Here is a 26,337-nt window from a genome sequence, read left to right on the forward strand (position 1 = left end):
GAGGAAGGCTCAAAGGGAATCTTTACGAGGAGGTCACTTTGGTTCTTGGCAGCTTTGCTTCTAAACACTGCTGTGTGAAATTCTATGCAGGTGTTCTGTAGTGTATGGCATAATTGGTAAGGCTTACCACATCTGATTGTTACTGAGTCACAGAAGTGTTTCTTTTAGTAAAATTATCAATGCCTTTTCCCACATTTAGGCAATGTTGTGAATGGAACAATCGGCAAACAGATGGTTGACATGTTAGTGGAATCGTCCAACAACGTAGAAATGATTCTAAAATTCTTTGATATGTTCCTAAAATTGAAGGATTTAACTTTCTCTGATGCATTCAAAGAATACGATCCTGATGGCAAGGGTGTCATTTCAAAAAGAGATTTCCATAAAGCAATGGAAAGCCATAAGCATTATACTCAATCTGAAACAGAGTTTCTGCTCTCCTGTGCTGAGACTGATGAGAATGAGACATTAGACTACGAGGAATTTGTGAAACGGTTTCATGAGCCTGCCAAAGATATCGGCTTCAACGTTGCGGTCCTACTGACCAACTTGTCAGAGCATATGCCTCACGATACCCGATTGCAGACTTTTCTTGAACTGGCAGACAGTGTTCTGAACTACTTTCAGCCCTTCTTAGGACGCATAGAAATAATGGGTAGTGCAAAGCGCATCGAACGAGTATATTTTGAGATAAGTGAATCAAGCCGGACACAGTGGGAGAAACCTCAAGTTAAGGAGTCAAAGAGGCAGTTTATCTTTGATGTGGTAAATGAAGGAGGGGAGAAAGAAAAAATGGAGCTTTTTGTTAATTTCTGTGAGGACACCATCTTTGAAATGCAATTGGCTGCTCAGATCTCTGAATCAGATTTGAATGAGAGGTCTGCCAATAAAGAAGAAAATGAGAACGAGAAGCGTGAGGAACAGGATCCTAGAATGGGCTTCTTCTCTCTTTTGACTGTCAAATCAGCGTTAGTAGCTCTCAGGTATAACATAATGATGCTCATGAAAATGCTAAGCATGAAGAGCGTAAAGAAGCAGATGAAGAAAATGAAGAAAATGACAATGAAAGATATGATAATGGCTTTTTTCTCTTCCTACTGGAGCATTTTAATGGGATTAATGCATTTTATATCAAGTGTCTTCCGAGGCTTCTTTCAAATCATGTGCAGTCTGCTGCTTGGTGGAAGCCTAGTAGAAGGGGCTAAAAAAATTAAGGTGGCTGAACTTTTAGCTAATATGCCGGACCCAACTCAGGATGAGGTGCGTGGTGAAGGGGAAGAAGTGGAAAGGAAGCCAACAGAAGCTGCCTTGCCTGCAGAAGACCTAGCTGATTTGAAAGCTTTGTCAGAAGATGGTGACCTACTGTCAGACATATTTGGCTTAGATTTGAAACGAGAAGGAGGACAGTATAAACTAATTCCACATAACCCAAATGCTGGCCTGAGTGATTTGCTGAGCAGCCCTTCTTTACCCCCTTTGCCTGAAGTACAAGAAAAAAAACAGGTACATGCTATACCTTGTATATCTATACTTTTAAAATCTACTACAAGCACATTCACAAACATGGAAGGTTTAAAAAATGTTTTAGATATTTTAAGTAAATATAACATGCATATTAATTACACTGACCAATGACATTTTACTCAAGATGATGGAATTATTCATTTATGTAGCTGGCTTGGTTTTAAGTTCTAAATAGTATTTTTTGACCGAGGCCTCATTTTTTACTCATTGTAAGCATCATTTCAGAGCCAAAGCAAGGTGGTACTTGTAATCTGCTGATGTTCTTATTCATTCAAGGAGCAAAAGGTGAAGGAAGATGAGAAGGATGAGAAAGAAGAAACTAAATCTGAACCCGAAAAAGCTGAGTAAGTATTCCTCTATGTTTCCCTTTTATGAATCCACTGTAACTTGGAAGTATATCCATTGAACTGTTTGGGGGTCACATTAAATAAGCAATATTTGAACTTGTGGCCTTTTTTGAGGTTTGCTTCACCAGCTAAAATGCACAGAATGGAACTTAGTTATTACTTGACAGCTGTGTTATAGCATGGTGGCTGTGATGTCCATTCCTTCTTAACTCTCCTACAGCCCATTCCTAAACTGTCAGCAGCTGGGGACAGCAGGGAGGAGGCACTACTGTGGCACCTCCTAACCCGTTTCCCGGGCACCGAAAGCTTGAAAAAAGCCTTTTAAAGGCTTTTAAAATTTTAAATGGGGCTTTTCGCCCCATAGAGAACAGCAAGGCTGCGCCTGCTAAAAAGCAGGCGCAGCACTGCCGTTCTTGCTGCTGGGCTGAAAGGGTACAGGGAGCTGCCTCCCACCAGCACACCCCAGGAATGTCCCTGGGGATGCAGTGCCAGGAGACTGGCATCTGGGACTCCCTGCCGCTGTTGGGGCCAATGCCGGCACAGCCTCTTCCTGGCCTCCTGAGGACTTTCATCCTCAGGAATGCACTGTTAATGATTTCTTCCCAACATGTTACTCTCATTATAAAATTGTTTTGTCCTAATATTGTCAGCATACCTTTATTTGTTATACACTTTTCAGCTATCCTTTCCAGCTGTGATCTCTTTACATACTTGAATACTTTAAAGAGCGTGCAACATAGATTCTATACTTCCTCTTTTTAATGGGACAGTTTGATTACATTTCAAAGAGACATTGAATATGTGTGTCTGCTAAATCAAGATTTTGATCTAGAAGTTTCCAAGAAGGGCTTTGGATGGAAAGGGCTGAAGAATGGATCGAAACATTGGAGGTGTAGTGCAGAAGTAATAATCTACAATTCAGAGGAATTCCAGAGGATCTTGGTAGAACAAATTTAGAAGACAGTTTTCGCAACCTATTACAAGATTACCTGAAGATCCAAGGAGACTTTTCCGATATTGACCAGATAATCAGAATAAATTCAAGTTTTGCATAAAGAATAAATTACCATGGGATATACTGGTAAAGTTTATGCATAAGAAAATAAGGGATTTCGTACTGAATAAATAAAGAGAATCTCCACTCAAAGTGGCAGGGAAATAAGTGCAGATTTTTCAAGATTTACATACAAGTTTGTTGAGAAGGGAGAAACTTTGATTTCTTAAGACAAATTCTACAAAGGAAAGAAAGTATCATTGGAGAGTCCCATTCACCATAGAAGTTACATTACTCAATGGCAAAAGAATAATCACAACAGTAGAACAAGCTAAGCAACTTGCAGAAGAATTGTCAACTAAGATTACATCCAAAGAATCTGAGAGAGAATTTGAGAGAAAATCTCCTGTTAGTTCAAAATAAAACTCTTCAAAAACAAAAAGTGGAGAAAACCCCAAAAGAGCACAAGATTAAAGAAGATAAGCTACATCAGGCTGCAGTATTAGAATAAAATGGACAAAATGAAGACTGTATTGATAAATATTAATGGTCTATATTCTCCTTCCAAACAGAAATATTTAATCAACTAAAAACAACCTCAGACATATTACAAATGTAAGAAACTCATATAAACAAAAAATATGAACACATTTTAAATAATAAAAAATTGGGCAAAGTGTACGTGGCCTCAGTGAAATGAAAGAAGAAGTCGTGGTTTACATAAACAACCTACATATAAATATTATAGAAGAACTAAGAGGCTGTGAAGGAAGATATACTATTTTGAAAATCAGGCTCCCGGAAGGCAAGATCTACACACTAACGATAAATGCCCCAAACAATGCAAAATAATTTTTTTTATGAATTTCCCCCCAATCCATATTAGATTTTCAAGAAGAAGAGATAACGATCTTCAGAGACATGAATGGGGTAATGGATAAAAAAAAATAGGTCCAAAAAACCCAAAGGGGGTAAACTTCCTAAAAATGTGTTTAATTATTTGGAAATGTTACAGTTGGAAGATGCTCAGAGAATCAAAAATCTGAATACTAGAGACTATACTTTCCTTTCTGACAGACACCAAACATAATCAAGGATTGATATGTGTTGAATATCAGAAATTTAGTTATTAATCTAGAGAGTGTAAAGATACAACCAAAGAACTCTGCAGACCACAACCCGTGAGTAGTAACTTGGCAACAAAACATAAGCAGAAGGGGAAGATAGAGATTAAATGATAATCTTCAACTACAAAACAACAATAAAATGTAGAAAAGATTTAGAATAATTTTTTACATTAAACAGTACATCTAATATCCCCATCGCAACAATTTGGGAAACCAGTAAGGCTTATATGAGAGGGAGAGGGAGAGAGAGAGAGAGAGAGAGAAGAAGAAGAAGAAGCAAACTAAGAAAATAATGGACAAAATTCAAATGCTGGAGGAACAGCATAAAAACTGCCTTAATAAAGCCATTTTAACTGAGATTAAGCAATTAAGAAACCAACTAGATATGCTTGAAATTGAAAAGATACAGAAGAAATTAATATTTTTAAAGCAAAAGCATTTGGGACATGCAGACAAAGCTGGAAGATATCTGGCACATTATTTAGGGAAATAAACAAGAAAAAAAATGATAACAGGAGTGAAGAAAGGAGATCAAATTACTCATGTAGAAAAAGAGATATAGGAACAGTTTGCTATCTTCTTTTGTGAATTGTACAAGAAGGAGTCAGCGACAGAAGAAGGAATGGAGGAGTATATAAAAAGAATACATATTGAGAAATTTGCATCTTAACATTGGGATATATTGAATCAAACCATTATGATTCAAGAAATATCACAAGCTATAAAGAAAATGGAAAAAAAAGACAAGTGCCGGGCCCAAATGGATTTACAGCAATGCATTATAAGTACTTGGAAGAAAATCTGCCTATGAATGAAATACGCAGAGAAAATATTACCCTCATCTTGGCAGGAAGTTTATACAACATTGATACATCAAGAAGGCATATTCCAACACTACCACAGACCCATCTCATTGTTGAATGTTGATTATAAACTTTTTACCTCAATAATGTCTGAGAGTCTTACTGAGCAATCCTAAAGAGGAAGGTAGTTGAGAAGCACCCAGGGACGATGCAGCTGCACTGCCTCCAGAGCAGCTTGCTGCCCGGCGCAAAAAAATGCCTTTCTGAAGAAAACCCTGTGAAACTCTCCGTTGAATTTCATGGGGCGACACCTGCCTTTTTGCAGGCGTAACTTGGCAGCTGTAAAAATGAGTGTTCCCAGGTTGAAAGGGAATGCCCTGGGAATGCCCCTTGTGATGCTGGTGTGAGCCCTTGCGCCTGGAAAATGCTGCCTGTGAGGCTGCGCCAGCATCCACAGCTTGCGTTGCTGCATGGCTCCCCAAAACCAGCGTAAGTGGCCCAGCGTCAGCATTAGTGCCAGTTTAGCCTGCCCAAGTGGCACTAACATTGGCCACCCCCCTTTTGCCCCCTACCACCAGTTAGGATTGGGCTGCCCCGAAATGTATAACAAAGCTATTTCATACACTTTGTACCAAAGAGATTCATGAAAGACAGAATACATTTTGTGATTAATGCAATAGAATTTGTGAGGAGGAGAAGAAAGCATTTATGTTTCTAGATGCTGAAGAAGTGTTTGACAATATAGGTTTTTTTAAAATTGAAAACACTTGGAAGTTTAAATTGTGGCTCAAGATTCATGAATTGGATACAGAGTATTTATACAAAACAGCATGCAAAGATTTAAATAAGTGGAGTATTAACTGATGGATTTCAAATTGAAAAAGGAACATGTCAAGGCTGTCTGTTATTACCACTTTTATGTATTCTTATGCTAGATCAGGCAAGACCCTAGAATTAAAGGTTTAAAAGTGGCTGGAGAAAAGTTTAAAGTGAAAAGTTGTGCTGATGATGTGGAGCTGACAATTTCAAACCCCCACCCATCAATGCAATACACAGTAGAAAAATTGAACACTTTTGTTCTTTTTCAGTTTATAAAATCAATAAGAAAAAGTTGAAAATAGTATTCAAAATTTTAATGAAGCAGGAAGACGAAGATATCAGAAGAATTACAGGATGGGCAATAATGTTAAATCCAGTTAAATATTTGGGAATAAACCTGGCCAGACAAAATGATACACTATTTAAAGACAACCTGAAAAATACCAAAGAAAGGTGCACAGCCTGAGGACTAACTTTTCTTTGGGTAAATACCCAAATTCTCAGTTAGTCCTCAGGCTATGCACCTTTTTTTTGGTATTTTTTGGGCCCAGGTTTAATAAACCTGGATATTTTTGAAAAATCCAATGGATTCGGCTTTTTTGAAAGAAAAAAAAAAGGGGTTATTAAACCAGAACCCAAAAAATACATGGTGCCGAGCTGTATTGTATTGAAAAGGTGTCAAAAGGGGAAAATATATTAATATATTATGGATAGCATAGCAATGCAATATGATATTTACTGGTCTGTGACTGCAATAAATTATTATTATTGTTATTATGGATATATTATAATAATATATGAACTCAGTTTTTAATATTCAGGAAGGATTTTTAGAAATTTATGTTTAGATTTATAATAGTAATCACCGCTGCAAGTTTTTTAATCTATTCTGTTTCATCATAATTCATTTCATAATATTGCCTGACATTATCACAGTGTTTATCAAGTATTGTACAGAGTATCTTAGGGAATTTGTGCTTAATTTATTATTGTGATAATCACAGTTTATTATATTATATGTATACTTTTTCCTTTTATGTAATTGTTGTTGCAATATGGTTTCTATTTTTTTTCTTTCCCCCCTGTTCTGTTTATAATTATAACAAAATAAAATCTTTTACAAATAAAAAATAAACTATGTCCTAATGAGAAAAAAGAGCAGGCAGACTATCTGAGAAATGCCTATGAAGCATGTGACTCACTCAGCTTGTTTCTCTTACTATTAAAATACTTAAAATGCTTAAGCCGCTCTGAGCCCGACCTTTGGGTTGGGGAGAGCTGGGGTAGAAATGTAATAAATACATTGATATGCAGAGAGGGACTTGCAATAAACCTTGGGATAATTTGTGTTTTCAGAGGAGAGGATGGAGAAAAAGAAGAGAAAGACAAAGAAGACAAAGCAAAACAGAAACCAAGACATCATCATAAACACAGGCATGGTGAACCAGAAACCCAGGAGTCGGCTTTCTGGAAGAAAATTATTGCGTATCAACAGAAACTTCTTGTAAGAGGTCTCTTCAAGGTTTAAATTTTTCCCTCCATGCTATTTTCCCAATCTCAGTTGCCTTTCCCAGGGCTGCTGTTTGCCCAATTGGGCAAAACATACAGACATCATTTGGTACCTAGTAATTTTCCACACGAGGCAAATAATGCTCCCCAGAGGAGGCAATTGAGATTGCAAATTCAGTGTGGGTGGTAGACTTAAAAGTCCCTTTCCCCCACACTATGGCTCTGAACTAAGCTGCTGCCTTCCTTCACATCTGCTGTTTGCAGTGTAATTTTTAACACTGAGAGAACTGTTCATGAATCTCCTATTGCTATGCCTAGTTAAATTCTAATTCCGCAATGAAACATCATATTTCATTAATGAACGATTGCAGAAAGTTGCTGTATCTAATTGGAATTCAATATTTCATGATTTGAGGGCTAGACTACACACTACATGCAAATGGAGGGGCCATGGCTCAGCAGCGGAGCATTTGTTTGGCATGCAGAAGGTCCCAGCTCAATCCCTGGCATCTGCAGTTTAAAGGATGCAGTAGTAAGTGATATGAAAGACCTCTACCCAAGACTCTGGAGAGCTGCTGCCAGTCTGAGTAGACAATATTTTTGGTGGACCAATGATCTGGTGTAGTATAAGGCAGCTTTGTATACCAATATATGTCGTGGTGACTTTAGTTTGCTGGAAAACCTTTGGGAAGATAAATGCTGGGGAAAGCAGAGAACGGAGTGGAAAGGGGGTCATTTAATGACATTTCTACTTGGTCATCTACCCTCCAAAGCCGCCACCATGGTGGCTCCCCCCCTTGTGATTTCAAATGTGTTCATAGGAAACAAATAGGCCAGGTGTCAGTGTGGCTCACCAGGACTCCAGGAGGGCCCTCTGCCAACCCCTGTCTACCAGACATGAGGCCCCAGTGTCAGATCACAACTGAAGAAAGGGATGGTTGAAAGAGCACTTGCTCTGCTGCTTCATTTGAACACCTCCCCCAAATGGAAATGTAAGAGAGCCCTGTAACATTTCTGGTTAGTACATTTCTGGCTAGAATGTGTTGCAGTATTTGCTTCTTTCAGAACCACCACTCCATGCCAATGAGTCTTGAAGGGAGGGCAAGAGAGCTCCCAGGGCAATGCAGCAGAGTACAGCTCTCTCACTTTTCTTCAAGCCCTATCTGTGAATACAGCTTGAAAGAGGACAGGTGGTGAGATACACTTGGCACCTTCCCTATTGCTCTAGAGGCCCTGCAGCAACATCAGCAGGATTTGATGAAGTGTGAGGGAGTCACTATTTGTATTCTGCGAGGAAGAAAGAATATATGCATGCATGTGTGCGCAAAGGTACCCCCCCCACACACACACACGAGGCCATTTTGCCCCAAGCACTGTGAAATCTAGAGCGAATATTTTCTCATTCTTTGTCTGTACTTTCTATTGCACCCTCCCGAAAGCTTTTTCATAAAAATGAGCAACTGTCAGTCTGTTACTACATGTATTTGTGTGTATTTTGACCCTACAGCTCTTTTGGGGGGGTGCGTACGTGGTTTACCTTCTTCAATTAGTATCATTAGAAGTAATGCTTAAATATAATTTGGAGAAAAATATTATTGTTCTCAAACACTGGAAACTTTCAATATGATTTATTTATTCAGATTGAATAGTGTTGTTTTCCATTTATGCTTTTATCTTTTAGAACTATTTTGCTCGGAATTTTTACAATATGAGGATGTTGGCTTTGTTTGTAGCATTTGCCATCAACTTCATTCTGCTCTTCTATAAGGTAATTGTTACAGATATTCATGTATAAATGGATATATGAAAATTATATGGCTTTGTACCTAGAGTCTATTTTGAGCCCTGCAAATTTGGTATAGTTAAGTAGTATCCGTTCCTGTGACTTACAGCATGTGTATGTGAGTGTGAGGATGAGCCCCGTGGCGCAGAGTGGTAAGTTGCAGTACTGCAGTCCAAGCTCTGCTCACGACTTGAGTTCGATCCCAACGGAAGTTGGTTTCAGGTAGCCGGCTTGAGGTAGCCTTCCAGCCTTCAGTAAAATGAGTACCCAGCTTGCTGGTGGTAAAGGGAAGATGACTGGGGAAGGCACTGGCAAACCACCCCGTAAACAAAGTCTGCCTAGGAAACGTCGGGATGTGACATCACCCCATGGGTCAGGAATGTCCCAGTGCTTGCACAGGGGACCTTTACCTTTTATGTGAGTGTGACTCCTATTTAATTGATTCCTTCCTTAAAATAGGGTTGCCAACCTCCAGGTACTAGCTGGAGATCTCCTGCTATTACAACTGATCTCCAGCTGATAGAGATCAGTTCACCTGGAGAAAATGGCCACTTTGGCAATTGGACTTTATAATATTGAAGTCCCTCCCCTCCCAATGAGACTGAACAAGAAAATGGTTAATGATATAACTTTACCAGATGACTTTTTTCTGTGCATTGCCTTGTTCTGAATGCTGACCCTTCTCTTGTTTGAATTTGCAGAAATGTGACATTTATATAAGATAATTATTCTTACTTAAAATTACTGCACCAGGTTTCAACATCTGCAGTAGCTGAAGAAAAGGAGGTTCCTGTCGTGAATACTGTTGAAAACGTCAAGTTAATCAGCATAGAAAGTACTTCTCATAGAATCATCGCTGTACATTATGTCCTCGAAGAAAGCAGTGGCTATATGGAACCTACACTTCGCATTTTAGCCATTCTTCACACAGTCATCTCTTTCTTCTGCATCATTGGGTATTACTGTTTGAAAGTAAGACGACAAGCTCCACTGAAGCAGTAGCAAATGGTTTCTTGTAACTGTAATGATTTGGTTTCGTTGGTATGTCATTTTATAAAACAGAAACGCAATTACACTTTTGATATTTCTCTTCAGGAATTCCTTTTGTATCCCAGATCTGAACTGCACACCTATTTGTTAGAACATGTCACATTCCATTGTTTCCCGTGGCTTTTTTCTCCCTATGATTGAAGACACAATTATTTCCAGTTTCCACATAAACTCTGTGAATTTTATTAAAAATTCTAGCTTTTTTATTGTTAATATATCATACTTGAAAAGTGAAATATAAATATATCCAACTACTTGAATTAGTAAGAAAACTATTTTTCTTCAGGGATAAATATAAATAATCTTACAAATAGTAGCAGTAATAATGTGGGAAAACTTTTTTTTGGTGAAGATTAATAAAATGCAGTCAGAATAGCATCAGCAAGTAAATTAGCTGGCATATGTATCTTCATTGTGTTCAGATAGTATTCAGAGTTGTGACAGCTACATCAAAAGATGTAAAAAGTTGCTTCAGAATTTCTCCTGGCTCCTGGCTCAATATAAAAAATTTGAAATAGGGATCCTGTAATATAATTTCACAGGTCTGTGCAAAATAAAAGTTTGCAACCGTGTTTTAAAAGTAATGACAGTGTTGCATTAAGATGAGTTTTATGCAATCTAAAATCTGTTCTTGAATGCTAAATATTGTCCAGTTAAATTTCTGCAGTAGCTGCATGGAACTATCTTGAGAATGGCTGGGGGTGAGGACAGCATGGACAAGAGTATTCCTCTTCCAAGTATTTATCCCTTCCCCTTTGTCAAAGTTTTAGTTAGCAGAAAATTATGTGTTAAAAATCTTCAAAATAAGAAGGAATTTTGCAGTGAAGTCTTACTGCATGGTGATGCTGTTCTCCAAATGCATAAATGCAGCTCAGGTTTACGGGGATCTGTGGTAACCACCATTTTAAAAGTACACTCCTGTGCTTCTGAACAGTTAAAAAGACACCGCTTGGTTGCGCTATATGACCTAAATATACACTATATCTTGCACTATCTTGAACTGGAGTGATGCCAAAAACAGGGATAACCGATGATATCAGTATTAGATCACAAATGATAAAATCTTAGACGTGCAAGCTTTTATTGACTGATCCACTTTCAGCATTTTCATCTTGTTTGCATTTTCATCATTGAGTAGTCTTAGATAAGTGCTAATGTACCTCAAAGATTAGTTATGAGGACAAATGTCATGAAGTCTGCATTGTGTGTGTTTGTTTGCCCTCTATGTATGATAAATAGCAATAGCCGCAATAACCTCTCCACTTTTTTATGCCTTGGAATCATTCATTTGCTTTTGTATGCTTGCTTTTTTGTATCCTTTTGGGGGGAAAGTACTGTTGAATATAGTGTGTATGAAACATTTATCCCTTTAAGCACTCACGTAGGCTCATTCACTCTTTGTGTTTACGTTTCCCCAGCAGCTAGCCGTTCTTTTTAAAAAGTGGTTCCAAATGCTGTGGTGGATTTGAAGTATTTTTTGGGAATGTTTATTTCTCCCTTGCAGGTTCCACTTGTTATATTTAAGCGAGAGAAGGAAGTTGCAAGAAAATTGGAATTTGATGGACTGTATATTACAGAACAGCCTTCAGAAGATGATATTAAAGGGCAGTGGGATAGACTAGTTATCAACACACAGTGAGTATTTTTTATTTTCTTTTATTCTTTCTTGAAATATGACAGCTTGCCATGCCTCATTTCAAACCAGACCATTGGTCCCTCTAGCTAAGCACTGCCTGTTGGACTGGCTTCCCAACTGTAGGGGTCCCAGGCATGAGGTCTTCTCAGTTTCTGCTAAAAGAGGTGCTTTAACTGTGACCTCCTGCACATGAAGCATACACTCTATTAATGGGCTGCAGCTTCTTCCCAGTGTGATTCTGTAATGTAATTTTCTTTCAGTTTGGGCACAAGTGAATGATATTCGTACAGCATAGGAAATTAGGACCCTGTTTTCTATGCTGTATAAGTACCATTCATGAATAAATGATGCAGAAATATGAATTCAGGTGGCAGTCTACCATGCATGGTAAAATTAAAGTGTGGACGAAAACCACTTAAAAATTATGAGACTGTGTATCTAAACCTATCTAATACACATTTCAGTTTGCTTTGTTATAAGATCTAAACTTTAATTCTGTCATATTTATTGTATTTTCTGTGTATGAAGCATTCTGACATGCTCTTAGTATACAGCGCAATCCTATGCAGAGTTACTCAAGTCAATATCAAAACCTTTGTTGGCATAAAATAAATAAATACATATTAGGATAAAAGGAGGTTTTAAAACTTGAGTAAGACTCTTCCTTAGAATCATGCACATGGTTTAGAGTAGTTTAAAAAAAAAATCCCAGGAAGTTGGCAACTCCTGCAGTAATCCTGAGAGTGACTATCACTTAAGAGAAATCTGACTAGCTCCTTATCAGTGCCGCCAAGGCAATCTTTGAGGAGAGGTTTGATGATCTGTTCTCGAAAGGGTGAGCGGTGCTCACAATGTAGCAAAACGTGGGCCCCTGTTTCGGCTTAGCCGATGGCACAAGAGCATAGCCTTTTAACATAGGGGACCTTGGCATATCTGCCCCTGGTCCTGGCCATGGGAAGGATATTTAAGCGGGGTTGCATAAAAAGGCGTCTGAGGGAAGGGGAGGTCAGAGTGTAGAAGTAACCGGGTAGGGAGCTCGGGGTCTTATGAATACCATAGGGTAGTGGAGAGCAGGAACTTGTGACTCTAGCAAGAAGGGTTTGTTCCCCAACGTCTGTGATCCTTCGTTTTAAGATTCTATAGGCTTCTATATATTTGAAATGAATGGGCTTAGACTTGAGTAACTCTCCTTAGGATTGGAATGGTTGTTTATGTGGAAGGAGGAAATGTAGATTCAGACAGCAAAAACTAGCTAAACTTTTAACTACAATGCTAGCATTTAAAACATACATGGAGGTGATAGATCAAATTATTTTTCTTGTTATTTAAAAGTCCATGTATAGCAGAGAAGCTTTATTTACATTGCATTTTTACGTAGCATAATTTATGATTATATATGACTATATCTTTATGGTTTGGACCAACTCATTTGCACATGGGGATATCAATGTACTTCTCCATTACCTAGAAACCCAAAATTTTGACATGCTAGGTCCAAGGCACCCTGATTTCTAGAAACATGGGAAAATGTAACATTTCTGCACTCTTTCTTTAAAAGGGGAGCATGAACTTTACATAGAATAATAAGGGAATTCATGTGGAATTTATTTGGAGAGCTGTAATTTGGCACACATGTAGTCCAGGGCAACACAATTATTAGATAAATAACAAGGGGGGGCGTGAGGAAATTGCAGTTGCTTTCTCCACTTGCTGCTTCTGTTTGCCATGTCCGCCCCTGTTTACTGACCTCCTATCTCTGACGGGCATAGGCGGGCAGGTAGAGAAAAAACCCACATTCTCCCAGCTACTGCTTCTTATTCACCTTCTCTCCTGTGCAGATACTTGAACTCACAAACAAAGCAAAACAAAAAACCAGCACCACCACCTCCCTCTCTTTGTATTCCCAGCTTTCATTCTTTTCAAAAAAGTAAGTCACTACCCCCATTGTTGAGGAGCTAAGGTGGGAATTCAGAGATTAATTGATTGCTGATTGCTGGTGGCAGGGAGAGGAAATGGCCGCTTCAGAGACAATGTCACAGAATCTCCCTGGGCAGTCAAGCCTTGCGGGAGTCCGTGAACCCACCCACCATTTTTTTTTTTATTTTTTTTTGCTATTGGGGCAGGTTCTGTTGCCTTCAATACTGTTGGTGGGGACAGTAATTGGAAGGAAGGCCTGCAATGTGCCCCATACACATTAGTGTAGCAGATTCCCACCAGGTAAGTCTAAGTCCAGTTTGGTCCTTCCTTTCCTTTTAAATGTTCAAGGAACATGGGGGATACACCTGGGCTTCGGAGGCCAGATTTACAGTCTGTAGGAAATAATGGCAGGTAGACCTTGCCTCTGGAGGCCAACAAGTCTACCCAACTATCAGCTCTTAATCAGTATCTCTGCTCTCTTTGAAATTTAAAGGGTTATTAGTTTGTATGGGAGTAGACCTGGCCTCTGGAACTCCAATCATCCTGGATTACTATTGAGTGTGACACAGCCCATATCTTGGCTACTGACTGAAGACTATCCTGTGCCTCTCATGGCAGAAGCTTTTTATACTCCTGTTCTAACTAATCTGTATGCACATACTTTTAAAACAGAAAAAGCTGGTCTATTCTCATGAGCAGTAATACTGTACATTCAAACAGCATTTCTCTTATCTCCTTAGGTCATTTCCTAACAACTATTGGGACAAGTTTGTGAAAAGAAAGGTAATGCTTTTCTTATTACTGAATTATGTTTTATTTTCAGTTTTCATGGTCTCAAGTTCCTGAAGAATGACTGTTGTATCTTAATAAATTGATAACGGCCCGATTCTTGACACACATTGGCAATGCTGTATGCAGCCATGAGCACAGTGGAAGGAATGTCCAGTGATGTCAAAAATGTCTTCTGTAAACTCTTAGGAAGATGAGGACTCTTTGACATGGCCACAGTATTTTGTTCTTCAACCCTGCTTCCACCCAATAAGTGATCATCCTGGATCATCTATTGAGTGTGAAACAGTACAACCAGGAAAACTATGGCCATATCTGACGACGTACGGAAAACTATCCTGTGCCTCTCATGACAGCAACTTTTTATACTCCTGTTGGAACTGATCTGTATGCACAAATTGCTTTTCACAAGCAGATGGCATTGGCTATATTGGATACATTCCTTGGGAATATACGCTACCACTCTATTCAGCAATAGAAGCTTTCCTCCAGCTTTAAGTGGCTCTTCCTCCAGCAGGAGAGCATCTTAAGTCGGAGGACACCTCTTTAGGCAGGTTTGCTAATACAGAGTGCTGGAATACACGCCATTGTTAGTATGCATCCATTGTGCTTCTTCCTGTTTGCATGTGCTGTATGTATTTTAATATTTCCTTCAGAAAGTTATTTAAAGAGAGACAATTGATGCAACATTCTATTTAAAAGTCTGATTTTGATCTAGATTTACAAGACATGTACAAATCTAAATTGACAAGGTTTTAAAGAATGTTTGTAAATTGTTATTTCCATCAGGTAAGTTACCCTATATATTTTTATAAGCAGCCTGCTACAACCCAATTCAGCTGACAGATGCTGCTGTGCTGACAGTATCTCTCTGGCTCTGGCTCTTGTCCATATGCCAGACTTAAGGGGGCCTTATGCCTGATCCTATGTGCTCCATTACCACATAGCCAGATTATAGGATCAGTGATAAATCAGCTTATATTTTACTACTTCTTATTGTGGCTGCGATAAGTGACTTGGCTGCATTTGAGAAATAAAAAATCAAAGGGAAGGAATGACAGTTGTCTCTATTTTAAACTTTAGGTTATGGATAAATATGGTGAGTTCTATGGCAGGGACAGAATCAGTGAATTACTGGGAATGGACAAAGCCGCTCTGGATTTCAGTGATGCTCGAGAAAAAAAGAAACCCAAAAAAGATAGCTCTTTATCAGCTGTGTAAGTTCTTTTTTTAAGTTGGCTTAAACAACTCAAGTATTTGCATTTATTGCTGAATAAGTGTTTTTCTCATGAACTGAAATTATGACTACTTTTTGTGTGTTCAGTACCTCGGTCTACTTTACTACAAAAAAGCTTCTGTTGGACTAACACTAACCTGCCAGCTGGGATTCTCGGTTCCCCAACTGGCTTGGTTAGTTGGTCGGGGTCAGAGTTGCTTTGGTCTAGCATGATGCGTTCTCCCTTACCAGGAATCCTGTTTGACAATCTCCAAAGTTTGAGGATCTCTATATAGTGTTGAGTTCTTGAGACAGAGTAGGAATTCTGTTGGTGTATTGTCCACCCTGCTTTCCAACAGTCTTTGTGCCTGAGCTGGTGCAGCTGGTCTCAGCATTAATGTTGGAGACCACTAGATGGTTAGCCCTTGGGGACTTCAATATCCATGCCAAAACATTACTTTCTGGTGTGACTCAGAACTTTATGGCCACCATAACAAGCATGGGCCTGTATCAAAATATATCCAATCCTATCATACAGCTGGCCATAACCTGAATTTTTTATTTTGTGCAGGATGTGAGATATCTGATCTGGACATAGAAGAGATTATCATGAATTGTTCATTAGTGCCTGGTGTTCAAAGGCAACCCAAAGTCTTTGCAGTGGTGGGTTAAGAGTGCATTTAAAAGCCTGCTCTTTGATGGTGATGGCAGTGAAGAAACAATTCTTCTCTGCCACCATCCAGAGCCATCCAGTAGTTTAGTAAGAGGCCTTTTACAAACTGGCACAAGAAGACAATTTGGTGGGCATTTTGCAGATAAAATTGCTTGCACTAAGTCCAACTTTTACCACGTTTTATTTGAATTGTGATGCATGTAATAGCTAATGTAAAACAGGTCACCAATGGCTTGTTACCTGGGCAGTAAAGAGACATTCTTTATGTATTAGATGCAGAATCACTTCCTACTGCATTTGTTTTTTGCAGGCTGAATTCTGTTGATGTAAAGTATCAGATGTGGAAATTAGGAGTTGTTTTCACTGATAATGTAAGTTCATACCATGAAATATAATTTGGAGAAATGGTGTAATATAATCATTTTGACATCAGACTGAAACCCTATCCTTTTAAGATTTTAGGTGCCTTAAGAGGGTATGCTACTATACTTTTTACCACACACACCTATATTTATTTTATTTTTATTTTATTACATTTCTACTTCGTTCTCCCCAACCCGAAGGTCGGACTCAGAGCAGCTATCTAATGTGTAGGAAAATTCTCCATATTTACTCATTACATTATTATTTTTCATAATTATTTTTGGCAGGTATTTTTTTCTTGAATGCATCGCCAACGTATTGAGACTATTTGCACATAGGAAAATGATATATTCCATATTAAAATACCCTGGCTGTTTTGCTGCCGTGTCTAGAAAATGGGGACATGTATACCAATTATGGATGAGTAGATTTTCTGTCTCTGTCTCAGAATTTGTTCCATTTGTTCCAAGGGATTTGGTTTGCTAATCTTCTGTCAAATTTCCTGGGACATTGAAGAGTAAAATCTAAGAATTACACAGAGAATGCTGTTCCTTATTTTCCCAATGTCTGTGGAGACCTCAAAAGATGGGGGAAAGTTGTTGTTGGGGGGGGGAATCCTGGGAGAAAAATTAAAAAGAAAAATGTGTACTTTCCAGAAGTTCTGAGTTCCTGACAATTTCTAGGGCTACCTGGAAGTGACAAAGGTAAAATTACCATAGGGTTTCTGGCAATTGCTAGAGCTACCCTTGTCACTTCTGGGTGATTCTAGGAACTGTCAGGAACTCTACAGTCAGAACTTCCTGTAAGTACCCAAGGCCTTATTTTTCTTTTTAATCTTTTCCCCAGGACAATCGCCTCCTCCTTTGGCCCCCATTTCTTCCCATTGATCAGCTGAACATTGGTGTGCAAGGGCTGTACCTGGCTAGAAGTCTCCCACCATAAGCTGGCAAATGAGAACCCTACAAAATGTGAATAATTTTAAAGTCCCGCTGATGTGGTGGTGGTAGGAAGTGCTGTCAAGTCACAGCTGACTTATGGTGACCCCATTGGATTTTCAAAGCCAGAGATGAACGGAAGTGATTTGCCATTGCCTGCCTCTATGTAGTGGCCCTGGACTTCCTTGGTGGTCTCCTGTCTGAATATATACACATACCTTTATTGGCATAATTACATTCTTAGAAAAGTAATTTCTAAGGAATCTTAGAAAAAGTAATTTCTAAGGAATCTTAGAAAAAGTAATTTCTAAGGAATCTTAGAAAAAGTAAAGATTATGTGATCAATAGTATCGATTGAGTTAAGATTACACAAGTATAAACATTCATGCCTTGGGATTTGGGAATATCTGCCGGAAAGCATCTTAGATGGGAAAGCGTTTACTGTAGCTAATAAAAAAGTTCTACGTTGTGTGGGATCATCCAAAGAAGAAAGATAGTTAGCCATTTTACCTATACGGTTAGTTAAACCTAGCAAGGCAGGCGAACAGATATATGGTTGAGCTGGTAGGAACCTTTGGAATTCAATATCTGTGAATCTCTGCTTAAAATATTTGAATACATAAGTTTCTTCTGCCAAGGATAGGTCATCAAGGGAGATTCCAATTTGATTTATTCTATGTCTGATTAATGCATCCCAGGACGAGTTGTGTAATTCATTTTTTACTTTGCTTAGTAGGGAGCCAGGTACATCACTGAGCCAAAGCTTGAGCCAGTATCTAATCGCTAAGGTCCAGGCTTTAATCTCGATCAGACTTTGACCTGTTTCAAGACAGATCATAAAATAAGACAAGCATTTAGGGATTCCCAGAGTCTGTCTAAGAAAGGATGCCTGAAGGTTTTCTACTTCTTGATTAAAAGAGGAAAGCCATATGGGAATGCTAAAAAGTACTTGGGGTAGTATTTTAAGATTAAAAATTCTAATTGCCGCCACAATACACTGGTTTCCTTTGTGAAAATAAAATTGTCTAAGTTGCATCAAAGAAATCTTTGCTGATTTTATGATTTTACTTCTGTGCACCGACCAACTGAGGTTATAGTTAAATAACACACCCAAGTATTTATAGCTTCTGACTTGCTCAATATTGGTATTCCCAATTCGCCATCTATAAGAAGTCCATTTCTTAGAAAATACAAGAACTTTTGCTGTCTGAATACTAAGCAGGGCCAACCCTGCTTAGCTTCCAAGATCTAATGAGATTAGGCTAGCCTGGGCCATCCGAGTGAGGGATGCCGCTGATGTACTCTTCTGTAATCCCAGGAATCTTAGAAAAAGTATCTCCGTGCGTTGCAACATTTTAAAAAAAGTAAAATAGCAAACTAAGGATTTTCAGCACACAAAGGGGTTTCCATTTTTTGCTTATATAGTATATAAGAATGCAATTGTTCATCTCTACAATACAGAAACAAAAAAATTGCAGGGACTCCTTCAAAGCTATTTCTTCATAGGCTTAAAACTGCAAAAAATGTTTTCTATACACAGTTGTTTTAGAGCACTCCCAAGTACATAGAACTTGGTTGCTGTTACTGCTATAGATGACCAATATCATTTTCAGAACTTTCAAATAGTCATTGACTGCTTTGTGATTTAAAAGATACATTTGAAAGTACCCTTAGTATGTCTTACTCGGGGGTCAGTACTTGATGGATTGAGTTCACCATTTAGCTGTGCAATCTGAGTTCAATGAATCACCATAACCATATTACCTTTTTCTAATCTTGTTGTATTCTTTCCCCCCTAAAAAAAGTCTTTTCTTTACCTGGCTTGGTATATGACCATGTCAATCCTTGGTCACTACAACAACTTTTTCTTTGCTGCTCATCTCCTTGACATAGCAATGGGTTTCAAAACACTGCGGACGATACTGTCATCAGTAACCCACAATGGAAAACAGGTATTATTCAGTTTATTTATTTTACAGATTCTGAGATAAAATTCTAATTTATGTTACCACACTGTCAGCTCTGTTTCTCTCACTGATGTGCTATGCTTTTGGTTCAGATACATACAAAGGTTGTTTGCACAGAAGGGACTAAGAATGTATTTTAGTCTCCAATATTCTAACCATTGTTAATGTGAATTAGAAAGTAGAAAGTGGCAGTTTAGAGAATCACATTTTATGTAGCAGATGCTTTTGTGGGTTTGCGCCTACTTCATCAGATGCCAGAAATGAATTATCAGTCATGAAGACTTTTGTATACAGAGATAAAGAGGACAGAGAGAAAGAGGACATAAACAATTGTGAACCATGACTAAAGCATCCAGACTAAAGCTTCCATGGATGCAATTTTCCTCCTTTCTTTTTCTTGCAACAACCTGAAATGCCCCCCAAAATCCTGCTGAAAGAGAGGGGACCCCTAGGAATGGGGTTTGGGGGGCATTTTGTGCTACCATGAGAGAGGAAACAGGGAACTTTTGCTACATGGGCAGAGAAGTTCTTGCACCTGTGGAAACATCAGTCTGTATCCAAGCCATTGGGTTAAAAGCTCCAGTATGTGACATTCCTATGCAAAAATAAAAAGACTAAAGACAAGCACAAGGATCCCTCGTAACAGCTGTAAGTGGTGATAACATAGATTCCTGCCTTATGTTAACTAATTTAATGCCTATAGAGACTATAAACAGACTGGCTGAGTTTCTGGCTAATACTGTCAGACCTAGTTATGAATTCTAATTGAGAGGTTTCCCATTGGAGTCTCCCTTTAAAGTCCCATTGAAAACATTGACTTTCAGGTCTGCAATTAAATGTCCTGAAGATCAAAATTTTCCTACCTGTCACTATGTCAAATCTGTGCCCATTTATTCTTTTGCAAAGTTTGTTTTATGTAAACTCCAGAAGGGCATTGTTGACAGATGATAGCATATATCACACTGGAAAATGAGAAGATGACTATGACCCTGATGGGTATGGCTGACATTAGGTCCTGGGCTTATTGTCTGTATGGGATGTTTTTAGGTGTCAAGATCTTTGGTAGTGTAATGTTGCAGTAGTGCCAGAGACATAATCTCAGGCTAACTACGTCGTGCTGCACCAATGGCATGCCCCTGACGCTAATCAATTATGTGGCAGTGTATCGATTAATGTGATGCTGGGCTTGCCATCAGCATATCTTCTGGATGTGCTGGTGTATTTGGAGCTATGGCGGCATATCTCCAAATAAGATATGTCTGCGTAAGTCTGAAGACTAAACGACAGGGTACATTTGTTTATCAGCTTCAGGAATATAGTTTTAAAAGTCTAGAAACTTATTTTGCTGATAATGGGCAGTTTGGGTGGAGGAGGGGGCTCTTGCTCCCTTCAGCCTTTTTCTTAAGCCTAAAAAAACTCCAGTGGGAAGTTAATTGCATAACTGTGGAGCTGCGAGTTGTCGGACTGTTCCACATGCAACTTCAGAATTATACAAATAACTTCTCATTGTGAGTTCTTTAGGCTCAGGAAAAATGCTGGGGGGGGGGCAGGAGCCCCCTCCTCCAGCCATTCTGTCTGTCATAAAAAAAATCAGCTCCTGTGGCTCTCAAAGAAAGATTCTTGGAGCTGACATGTGACTCTGATCAAAGTAGTGAACCTCGAGACAACTAGTAGTTCAGCCCCCAGTCACTTTTCTAAGCCCTTGGAGATGGGGCTTAGGACGAGGCTATAAACTACCTAAAATTGCACATATGACTTCTGTACTGTGGCATTGGTACACATTGCTCAAGAATATTTAATTGTAGAGGTCATTTTATGGATATCCATGGATGCAAAAAGTTCAGGCATTTAACATTCCATTAATTAAAATCATATTAACTTTTCCAGAACAAATAGTAGAAATTATGGCATTTTTCCTCTAAACATTTGGAAAAACAGGGTATGGGAAAATATAAGATCTTTAAATTTTGGACACTGGTATTTATTGCTGCAATCCAATAAGATCCCTGTGTCTATAGGAGAGAACTGTATTGAAAACTGGATCTTCACCTTTTCTTTTGACATCAGTTCCATTGCTAAAGTGACAAGGCACTATTTCCATTTAATTTACAGGGCTTTGTTACTCCTAATTAATGTATCCTATTACTTCTTCTTCTCCCCACCCCCCGCAGCTTGTGCTAACAGTGGGATTACTGGCAGTCGTCGTTTACCTATACACTGTAGTCGCATTCAATTTTTTCCGCAAGTTCTACAATAAGAGTGAAGATGGAGATATGCCAGATATGAAATGTGATGATATGCTAACGGTAATTCCTATATGACTTTTGACCCTCTTTCCCTATTTTAGTAGAAAAGGGCAAGAGTCCAGTAGCACCTTAAAGACTAACAAAAATATTTTCTGGTAGGGTATGAGCTTTCATGAGCCACAGCTCACTTCTTCAGATACAGCTAGAATGTGAAACCATCTGTCTTTAAGTAGAGGAGAGTGAATTCAGACAAGCATTAGTATGTAAATGTTACAGTATGTAAATGTGAATAGCAGGCGTGATGGGATTAGGTGTGGTATGCAGAAGAGTCTGTGATGTCCAGGGGAGAGATGGGTGTGGAGAAATCAGCATTGGTAATGAGCCATGAATGCAAGGTCTTTATTCAGCCCAGGTAAATGCATTGACTTTAGTTTGAATATCAACTGTAATTCAGCAGTTTCTCTTTCCAATCTCCCTTTGGAGATTGTCTGAATTCACTCTCTTCTACTTAAAGACAGATAGATTCACATTCTAGCTGTATCTGAAGAAGTGAGCTGTGGCTCACGAAAGCTCATACCCTACCAGAAAATATTTTTGTTAGTCTTTAAGGTGCTACTGGATTCTTGCCCTTTTCTACTACTGCAGACAGACTAACACGGCTACCCACTGTGAATTTCCCTATTTTGTTAACATATGTCCCATTCATATAATTAGTACGTTTATTAAAGATAAAATAGTTTCAGACAACTTGAAAATTCTGACAGTATAGACTAATGAAGACAAAGGATATATTGAAGGCTTTCAGGAATTACATGTGTTCTGGAGATACTAGTATTAAAGAACCCTGAGATCAGAAACAGATATTACAACATTGCCACATTTAAAAAGGTAAAGGTCCCCTGTGCAAGCACTGGGTCATTCCTGACCCATGGGGTGACATCACAGACCCCACATTTCCTAGGCAGATTTTGTTTATGGGGTGGTTTGCCAGTGCCTTCCCCAGTCATCTTCCCTTTACCTCAAGCAAGCTGGGTACTCATTTTACCAACCTCGGAAGGATGGAAGGCTGAATCAACCTCAAGCCAGCTACCTGAAACCAACTTCCGTTGGGAAGTTGCCACGTTTGGTTAGTCTTAAAATGAGGAACAGGAAAACTGTGGTGATGATTTTATGTGGGCAGGAAAGGAATCTTCCATCATTAGCAGAAGTGCAGCAGAGCAAGCTTTTCATCTGTGTGTGAGAGAGAAAGGGTGGTCTTGGTTACCTTTCTTTGACTCTAGACCTCTGTCCCATGTGATGTTTTGTCCATGAGCCTCTTTTGACCCCTGAAAGAACTGTGAGCACCTTCTGCTTACAGTTTACTGTATCTAAGGTTTTTTTTGTTAAACGTACCGGAGATATCTGAGATACAATATCTGAGATATTGTTTTAAAAATGGCACATCAGAATGACAACCCATGCAAACTGATGGTCTCTCAGCTATGCATATTCTTAGCTGGGTGTGGACCTGCAGGCACAAGTAGGTGCTGCACATGCAGTTTCCAGTTCTGTTTCATCTCTTTCCCAACTATAGCAATTTGTCTTCCTTGTTTACTGCAGTTAGAGACTTAAGAGCTAAAGGAGTTTTTTAATCAGATTAACAGAACAATCCTGAAAGGGGGGGAAAGGGCGTAGGGGCTGGCATGATCCCAGTACCAGCGTAGATGTTCTAGCACCATCTAAACTGGCAAAGGGGAATTTACGCTGGCAGGGAGGAGGGGCATGACAGTGTCTTGGCTGGGCTCCGGCGCAGCTAACACAGGAGCATAGCTCCAGTGTAGGGGCTTGCGCCGACACCAAAGGGGGCATTTCAGGGGGCGGAACTGACTTTAGTCAGCTCCCTAAGATCTTTCAGCCTGGGATTGCCCCTTTTTTCAGTCTCCAAGATACACATACCGAAAGAGTGGTTTAGCCCCATGGAGGTCAATGGAGAGTTTCACAGGTCTTTCTTTAAACTAACATTTTCAGCTTTCTGTGCCCATCAGCAAGCCGCTCAGGAGGCGGCATTGCTGTGCCATCCCCGAGCCCACCATAACTCCTCCCTCACTCAGGATTGCGCTGTAAGACAATGATTCATCCATGGAACATCCCCCTCAGGCAGAAACACTGTTCTGCCCTCTTGGCTAACATTCACTGATGTGTTCTAGAGGTCAGGCAACATTCTGACACTAGGTGAAATGGACTCTTCCTTCATTCCTAACTTGGAGCTTGTAAGTTCTATAGTAAAACAAACTAAGAAATGCCTATAACAGTGGCACCCAATTCTGTAGAATATAGATCCTTTAACGGTGTTCTCTCTTCTCATGTGCTTATAGTGCTACATGTTTCACATGTATGTGGGAGTACGTGCTGGTGGAGGAATTGGTGATGAAATTGAAGATCCAGCAGGAGATGAATATGAAATTTATCGAATCATCTTTGATATTACTTTTTTCTTCTTCGTAATTGTTATTCTGTTAGCTATCATACAAGGTATGGATTCGTAATTTTTGGCTGTCTTGTGTTTTTATTTATAATGATCTCAGCCACCCTTTCTCTGTTGAGAACTGACAGGATGGTACTGTAGAGAGGAAAACATATTGATATAGCATCCAGGGATAGTGCCAGACTCCAAGCTGCCCCCCACCAGTGAGGCTTCCTCCACTTCCAGTGCTGGTTGGGGCTTAGCCTCAGGGCATCCCTACCAAGGCATCAGCACCAGCAGCCACAAAGGAGGCTGAGGCAGGGCCAAGAAGAGTCATCCAGGCCCACCTGGGCCAAGCAGCAGCAGCAGCCCAGGCACTGTGGCCTGGGGAGGGGTGGGCCTGGGGAAAGCAGAGGCAAGCCCAGATGGCCTATGGCCTATCCCAGCTGGTCCCAAGGCACAGCCAATGGGAGTAGGGTCACGAGCTCTGGGTTGGAAAACACCTGGAATTTTTGGGGCAGAGCCTGAGGAGGGTGGGGTTTGGGGAGGGGAGGGATTTAAATGCCATAGAGTCCAATGGCCAAAGTGACCTTTTTCTCCAGGTGAACTAATCTCTATCGGCTGGAGGTCAGTTGTAAAAGCAGGGGATCTCCAGTTACTACCTGGTGTTTGGCAACCCTAAATGGGAGGGACAGCTGGAAGAGGAGGGAATGCTGGAAGCCTTGCAGGAGAAACAAAGGGGGAGAGAGCAATCACCACTCCCCAGGAATAGGCCAGGAGCGTCTGGTAGGGTTGCTAAACTCCAGGTACTAGCTGGAAATCTCCTGCTATTACAACTGATCTCCAGCCGATAGCAGTTCACTTGGAGAAAATGGCCACTTTGGCAATTGTACTCTATGGCATTGAAGTCCCTCCCCTCCCCAAACCTTGCCCCCCTCAGGCTCTGCCCCACAAACCTCCCGCTGGTGACGAAGAGGGACCTGGCAACCCTAGGGGCTGGGGAGGTGGGGATTACAGATGATGGTGAAGGGTGGGGCTAGACCAGTGGTTCCCAAAGTGGGCAGTACCACCCTAGGGGGCGGTGGGATTACCCAGGGGGGCACTAAGAGGCAAGGGGGCAGCAGGGGGGTGATAGAGGTGGGCCTCTTCAACTGTGTTGTTGGATAGGGTAGGGGCGCTGGGGTTGAGTTTGTGGAACCAAGGAGATGGTGGCCTGAAAAGTTTGGGAACCACTGGGCTAGACAACCTCTTTAAAAAGGGCTCCTGTAAGAGACCAAAGAGAAAGAAAGGGCACAGGTCTGGGCCTGAGAAGAGCGGCAATCTTGGGAAAGAGAAGGAATCAGAGAAGCAACCCCTTCTCTTCCCAGAAGAGGGACCCAGCAGGTTCGCTGATGGCTAGGTGACAGAGCTAGAGCGGGGAAAGCCCCACATGTAGTTACTTAAAAGTAATGTCCAGTTTTCTACAGTATAAGTTGCCTTAAAAATGACAATAAATTATAAAAACAGAGCAGTGAAAAATAATTGCCTAGTAGTGTATTTCCATCAGTAGTCTGCCACGTGCCTCTGAGAATTAGGAATTCAGGGCATGAAATTTACATTACTAATATATAAACATAATGAGAACAGGAGTCATGAAAAGGATGTAGCTCCTGGACATCTTCCTGCAATGCTTATTTTGGTATTAAGATCTTCATTGGGGAGGGGCTGTGGCTCAGTGGTAGAGCCTCTGCTTGGCATGCAGAAGGCCCCAGATTCAGTCCCCGGCGTCTCCAGTTAAAGGGATTAGGCAAGTAAGTGATGTAAAAGATCTCTACCTGAGACCCTAGAGAGCTGCTGCCAGTCTGAGTAGACAATACTGACTTTGATGGACCTTGATGGTTGATTCAGTATAAGGCAGCTTCATGTGTTCATCTGCATTCCATGTGTCTTATGGTGACTTATAGTAAAGAAGAGCATTTAAAGTCAACACACTATGATCTCTCTTCTCTGGTTTTATGTATTTGCATTTGGGGAGCTTCTGCATACACACTGGTGCAACACTGTTCTTTTCTGTATAGTTTTGGGCATCAAGTCCCCAGATATGTTTAAATATGTGCATATAATGTCCATGTTTTGTGTGTTTACTGCAGAAAATGGGGAAATACATATTTTATTTATATCTGTACAGCCCTAGGTATTTTGTACACTGCTTTGTCG

General features: G+C 39.9%; 1 protein-coding gene across 1 annotated transcript in view; it reads left to right on the forward strand.

Moving 5' to 3' along the window:
* Positions 1 to 26,337, forward strand: part of RYR2 (ryanodine receptor 2) — a 308,323-nt gene that overhangs the window by 277,737 nt on the left and 4,249 nt on the right. The window contains exons 91-102 of the mRNA XM_056853337.1: positions 200 to 1,503; positions 1,801 to 1,868; positions 6,971 to 7,118; positions 8,805 to 8,891; positions 9,660 to 9,878; positions 11,461 to 11,591; positions 14,250 to 14,292; positions 15,382 to 15,515; positions 16,498 to 16,558; positions 19,291 to 19,437; positions 21,624 to 21,758; positions 24,053 to 24,209. Of these exons, the coding sequence (XP_056709315.1) occupies positions 200 to 1,503; positions 1,801 to 1,868; positions 6,971 to 7,118; positions 8,805 to 8,891; positions 9,660 to 9,878; positions 11,461 to 11,591; positions 14,250 to 14,292; positions 15,382 to 15,515; positions 16,498 to 16,558; positions 19,291 to 19,437; positions 21,624 to 21,758; positions 24,053 to 24,209 (2,634 nt within the window). The remainder of the gene's footprint in view (positions 1 to 199; positions 1,504 to 1,800; positions 1,869 to 6,970; positions 7,119 to 8,804; positions 8,892 to 9,659; positions 9,879 to 11,460; positions 11,592 to 14,249; positions 14,293 to 15,381; positions 15,516 to 16,497; positions 16,559 to 19,290; positions 19,438 to 21,623; positions 21,759 to 24,052; positions 24,210 to 26,337) is intronic.

Source organism: Euleptes europaea, chromosome 7 (genome assembly GCF_029931775.1).
Source record: "Euleptes europaea isolate rEulEur1 chromosome 7, rEulEur1.hap1, whole genome shotgun sequence".
Classification (NCBI taxonomy): domain Eukaryota; kingdom Metazoa; phylum Chordata; class Lepidosauria; order Squamata; family Sphaerodactylidae; genus Euleptes; species Euleptes europaea.